The sequence below is a fragment of the Poecilia latipinna genome, unplaced genomic scaffold, assembly GCF_001443285.1.
Source record: "Poecilia latipinna isolate Pla-1442-1.1 unplaced genomic scaffold, P_latipinna-1.0 Scaffold335, whole genome shotgun sequence".
Lineage (NCBI taxonomy): Eukaryota > Metazoa > Chordata > Actinopteri > Cyprinodontiformes > Poeciliidae > Poecilia > Poecilia latipinna.
This window is the reverse complement of record NW_015112951.1, coordinates 63283-69282: the sequence shown is the minus strand read 5'-3', so window position 1 is coordinate 69282 and position 6000 is coordinate 63283. Positions and strand designations below refer to the sequence as shown.

The window sequence follows — 6000 nt, the reverse complement described above, 5'->3', positions numbered from 1 at the left end:
TTTTTTTTGCAGAAATAATTTATAATGTGAAATAATGAGTTGTCATTAACTGTAAGCCATTATCATCAAAATGAACACAAACACTTTAATTTAATTACTAAAATAAAATAACTTCTTACTCATGTCGTGTAATTTCTTCAGGATCTGTTGATGAAACTTTACGTGAGGCAAGTTTATGAAACCAGAATGACTGAAAGGGAGTAGCTGCAAAGATCATACATGTAGTTTTGTCATGCTTGCTTGTATTAAAATATATTTTTAAGGGTGATACATGAGAAAGCATAAAACCAATAAGATATACTCTGATCCTTTTCATGCTAGTTGTTTAGTAAAATAAAACATGATGCATACACGATCCCAGCTTTGATGTTGCTGTAACAAAAAAAAAAATGCTTGAAAATCTGCATCACATGATGTCACAGCTCTAATATTTCTTTAAGCCTCTCATTCGAAATCCGATTTTGCAGTCGCTTTCATTTCGGAGTTCACGTGCGGTTGTAGTGCTCTCCGTTGCCAAGCGAACTGGGCTTTGGCACGGCTCGGTGAATGGCTGAGTCCTTTCAGCGCAGAACCTTCATGCTGTGGAGACAGAAGGCTGCGTTCAGAGGCTACCTCTCTCCAATAATCCCCTCAGGAGGAGCTTTGGACTGCGTCGCGCAGAAGTGGGCGGATGGAGATGCAGAGCGAGTGTGCCTGAAAGAGTTAGACGTGGGTGGATGTTTGTGTCCTGGTGAAACAGCAGGGTGTGTGCATGTGTGTGTCTGATGTGTGTGTGCTGTGTTCAGAGTCTGAATTGGAGAACATAATTACATGTTCTGTTTTTGGACTGGGCTCATTTGCACCAGATTTTTTTGCAGCACATAGAATAAGTGGTGACAAGGTTGGATTTGAATCCTCTGAGAAAAAATATTCAGCTTTTGCCAACTGCGCCAGAATTTCATCAACTTCACCAGATTCATGTAAAGGAATATTTCGGACCTTTCAATTAATCATTCAGTGCTTTTTCTAGCGTTTAATGTTGAAAAAAGATGCAACTTCTATGTTTTTTTTTTTTTTTTCCCTTTCTTGAATTTTTTTACTACTAAATTTATGTTGTGTTAATTTCTCACAAGCACTGTTGTTTAGAAGATCCACACCTTCACCTTCAATAGTTTTAGTTATTCTGCTCCTTATAATGCAAAATTGATTATTCCTGCTTTAGAGTCTCTTTGTGTGTTATTATCATAGTAACAACTTGCTTAAATGCATCTTGGCGGATTTAGAAAGAGCTTAACTCCTCATGAGAAGTAAAACAAAAACACTGAGCCAGTGTTGACTCAGTGGTAGTATTGTCAACATTATTGGCTATCATTTATTATGGCTCAGTATTTTTCAAACAACATAAAGCGATGATGTTTGATTTGTATTGTTAATAAGCTGTACATAAAGTGAATGAAAACAAACACTTAAGAAAAATGAACATTTTATGGTAAAATAACGTCTTCTGAGAGGTTCTTCTGTGCAGTGAAAGAGTGAGTTTCTGTGAAACTCTTTATGTCGAAAACACCAGTGGGCATCTACACACTTAGAATCAAATGGCATCAAAGCTCCTCGGATGTGACAGGAGGCGTTTATGTATTAATAATGAAACTCCATCTTGTGTCTGTATAACTGGAACACTCTGATCGCAAACAGAGTAATAAAATAAAGACGTACTGACTTGTGGGAAATTAGAGCTGTTGACACGTATTGAATTAGACACGAAAAGTGGTAAACTATCCAGATGAGGAAACGACTTGTCAAGCTTTGCACCTCCATAAATAGTTGCTTCCTCACTTTACAGCTGCAGAGAGAAATAAGTATTTATAGGTGAATAGCATGTTGTCAATAAATGCTGTTGTAGTCGGGTTCCAAATTGTTTTTTTTGTTTCTGAAAAAAAAAAAGGTTTATGTTTGTAAACGTTCAAACATGTTTCTAGGATTTTTTATTATTATTATTATTTTTTTACATTCACATCCTTGTGTTATTCCTTCTTGGCTTTTACCAGTCTAAAAATATCCAGGACCAGATTGTGAGAGTTAAATGAGCTAATTTAGAATTTTATATTTTCCCGTCATTACACAGGTCTGAGACTGCTTGGCATCGGGAGAAACCAGTACATCGACCTGATGAATCAGTGCAGGTCCTCCAAAGTAAGATGCGTTAATTTTTTTAGGGTTATTCAAGGTCATGTTACTTCAGAAAATCAACAGAAGTACGCCTTAAAAGAACCGGTAAAGTTCTGTTTTAGTGGTTGCATATCAAAAATGAGAAACCACCGATTTTGTATCGACATGTTTTAAGAAATTACACAGGCCATCTGATGGGAGCAAGAATATTTTCTAAAAGCATTTTGTTATGAAATAGGTAAGAGGTAATTGATAAAATCAACACAAATTGCTGAAGAAATAAAAGCATCTAGTTTACTGACTTGAGAACCAAGTCTAATTTCAAGCTTTATTAAACTAATAAGTTTTAAAGTAAACACCCAGTGCCTGTGTTTGGGTAGTGATCCGACAACTCGACGACTTTCCTAATTTGCTGTGAAGCGATGAGATGTTTTGCACACAGTATTGTTTTCCATTCATTTTAATTATTTGACTTTTCAGCTTAAGGCTTTTCTCTTAGTAGCTAAACTGACAAAGTGTTTTACTTGCTGAATATTTTCAGCATTAGCCAGTTTTGTAGAAAAAGGTATCAAAAAGGACATGTGGGTGCAGATTAGTGGCTATTCTAAGGCTCTTCGCAAGACAAACGGCTCAAATTCTTATCGATTATAATTTAATAAAACATATAATTGTGCCAGTTTAATGTTACACAAAGAAAGTTTATTTGTGTTTTAAGGATCAGTGTTCAAGCATGTAACAAACAAAGATATATCTGTAATAACATCTACATTAAAAATGAAGACTTCCTGCAAGGAGGGAAGCCTAAATCTTTCTCTCTTTAGAAAATATAACCAATAAGGTTCAGGTGCTAAGTGTCTCACCTGTAAAGTAAATTATATTATATACATGAATAAAAAACAAACGGGTTTTAAGGCTGAAAAATATTACTTTTAAAAAAAGGTTTTAGGTAATATCTACAAATTAGCGACGCTGAATGTGATGCAAACGTTCCCTCTTCGGACGTCTTGACGTTGATTGTGAAAATACCACAGTCCTGCAGTATTTGCCAAATATTTAACACACTGCATTTTCATTCGCTTCTGTCCTCAGAAATTCTTTCGCCGAAAATCGGCACGGGACCTGCTGCCATCCAAGCCGGTGGAGATTTCCGTGGAGCCGTGGTGGGTCGCTCAGACGGGCTTCATCACCGAGGACGACATAAGGGTGTGGCACGTCTCCAGCTTGGGTTGTTTAAGATGGATTAGGATTCTGTTGAATGTCGTCGTTTATGTGTGACTCAGCTGAATGTGTATGAGGAACAACAAATAGGTATTTGAAAGGAGAGGGAAGAGATTCAGAAAGTGTTTTCTTTAATGCAGCGTGTAGCTGAATGGATGCTTTCTTTGGTAATATCTGCTTATTTTTCCTCAGTCTGGATCGGGAGTTTTCGAAGCTTTTGATGCACTGCATGCACGCTTAATCATGCTAAAATTTCTTATTTGTCAGGTTATTTTACAGATGAGTCTCCTTCAAACATTCTAATATTTTTTGCCCAGAAAAGGAAAGTTTAATAACTTCTGAAAGCTTCACAGTTCTTATCTGCAGATGCATATTTACTCCAAGAGAAACATCAGAAGACTTGATCTCTCCAGGGCATTTTTTCCCGAGCGTCCTTTCATAAATTTTGCACTAACGCCCAGCATTTAATGTTTTCCTTTTGGTTGAATGCAGATCTGCTCTACTGCGGAGAAGAAAGCCATCGACAAGATGATAGATTCTGGTCCACAGCTGGCGGGAACAATAGAGTACAATGTGGTCCTAAGTGAGTATTTGATAATGTCCTGTCTGTGTACTCACTGCAGTCTCCCCCTTGTGGCTGTGAGAGATATTACATGAACATGCCTTTGAGCTGATGAATATTCTCTGACTATGAATGATAATAATAGTAGTTGTTAAGTTTTTAGGACACAGGATAGGTTAGATTCTTTTAGATTTTATGTAACAGAATAAATAAAGAGGACAAGCACGTTTAAAACAGGCTGAATAATGTGACGGTTCCTAATTAATTACTTTGAGTTTGCCTAAAAGTTGATTTTTGTCCCCTTCTGTACAATATCTTTTTAGTTTTTTTTCTAATCTCCAGCTTTAAAAGAAATAACAGGTTTAGTATCTTAGTAAGGCTTAGTAAGAGTTTCAAGTGTCTTACTTGTGGTCTCATTTGTGTCATTATTTGTGTTGCAGGTTTGTATAACCGGGGCTTTATTTACCTGGACGTTCCCATATCGGATGACAGCTGCATCTCAGGTACACCACTCTGTGCGTTTTAATTATTGCTGCTTTAATGCACCTTTGAGCAGCTCAGCCTGGTGTGTGCTTGAAGAAGCATCATGAACTGAACTGAAAAGATGTGTTCATTTGTGTGTGTATAGACACATTGGTAAGTAAAAAGCTGTGGAATCACCTCAGTGTGAAAACAGGGTTTTTTTTGGTACCTTCTCTTTCAGTGCCCCCTCTCGAAGGCTTCGTCATGAACCGTGTGCAGGGTGATTATTTTGAAACGCTTCTCTACAAAATCTTTGTGTCTATTGATGAGCAGACCAACGTGGCCGAGGTAGGCCTTGGACGTGTCCTTTATTCCTCTCTGATGACTGTTTGTCTGATCACTGATCTTTTTTCTTTTTCTTCTCCCTGTCTGGTTCTCAGCTTGCCAACGTCCTGGAGATCGACCTGGATTTAGTGAAGGTGGGTTTATGTCTCAGGGTATCAGAGTAATACTGCTTTTTTTTTTTTATTCATGGAGGATGGATATTCAGCCTTCAGGAAAGTTTGTCTCCTGCAGAATCTCAGCATTTTAATGCTTTCTTCACAGTTTGCTGGTTGAAAGCTGTTTATATTTACCATATATTTCTTTGGGAATTTTCCATTTGCGCATGAAAAATATTTATTTTTTGAAGTAAAAAGAAACTTGGACTTCATAACTTTTTACGCAGCTGCAACTCATGATTTCTTGTTTTGCATTTTATAGCCCAGCTAATGTTTAGAATGAAGAAAAAATATAAAGCACTTAAATATTTACTTACAAAAAGTGAGTTGACAGAATGTTAAGGTTGAGGACTGAACTGACAAATTAAAGGCCTAAATTAAGACATGATTGCACATTTCTAACACACCTGTAGTTTAATTAATTACTAATGACAAATGCAACAGCATCTACACTACTAAATGTGCATGTCTGCATGTTAATTTACCCATTAAATCAACCAAACTTGGTACGATCTCTTTCAGTGGTTCATAACAGACAAACCTGTTTGAGTTCAATTTGCTTTGTCCTGATTGTTGGCTCATCTGCTGCTCATTGCTGTCATCTCTTCAGCTGCTTGTTTGTGCAGCAGTTGTGTTGCTGTGCTTCGCAACAGAAAGTTGCAGTCCATCTTCTGGTCCGTTTTATTGCCCTTCCATACTTAGACCAGTCGACCCCAACAACTTCTTTTATCTTCTCCTGAGCTTCTTCGCCACCGTAACGGTTGTTACACCTCCTTCACCAGCACCCGCTCGCACACGCACGCACGCCTATGGTAAAGAACGAAATATTATTTCTATAGTAATGGAGCATTTTTCTACTGAAAACCCAACAGCTGCCACATTCTTTCAAACTTCTGTGCATGGATCAGATTTCAGGATTTAGGAGATTATTCAGTGTTCCTCTTATTATGACAACAAGCCGAATTATCTTTCCTCCTCAATGTTTTTATGGATTTCTTTTTTCAGCCTTGGTTCATAGCAGCGGATGATTTTTATGCCTTCAGTACCCGACCTTCATTTAATAAGCAGGGTTTGTGTAAACTCTGTGAAATCCGGCTTAATATCCTCCCA

General features: G+C 37.4%; 1 protein-coding gene across 2 annotated transcripts in view; it reads left to right on the top strand.

The window, feature by feature from the left end:
• The window catches only part of fam91a1 (family with sequence similarity 91 member A1), a 29575-nt gene that overhangs the window by 8491 nt on the left and 15084 nt on the right, over positions 1 to 6000 (top strand). For both annotated transcript variants that reach the window (XM_015035431.1, XM_015035430.1), the window contains exons 5-10: positions 2105 to 2172; positions 3238 to 3351; positions 3859 to 3949; positions 4369 to 4431; positions 4632 to 4738; positions 4831 to 4869. In XM_015035431.1, the coding sequence (XP_014890917.1) occupies positions 2105 to 2172; positions 3238 to 3351; positions 3859 to 3949; positions 4369 to 4431; positions 4632 to 4738; positions 4831 to 4869 (482 nt within the window). The remainder of the gene's footprint in view (positions 1 to 2104; positions 2173 to 3237; positions 3352 to 3858; positions 3950 to 4368; positions 4432 to 4631; positions 4739 to 4830; positions 4870 to 6000) is intronic.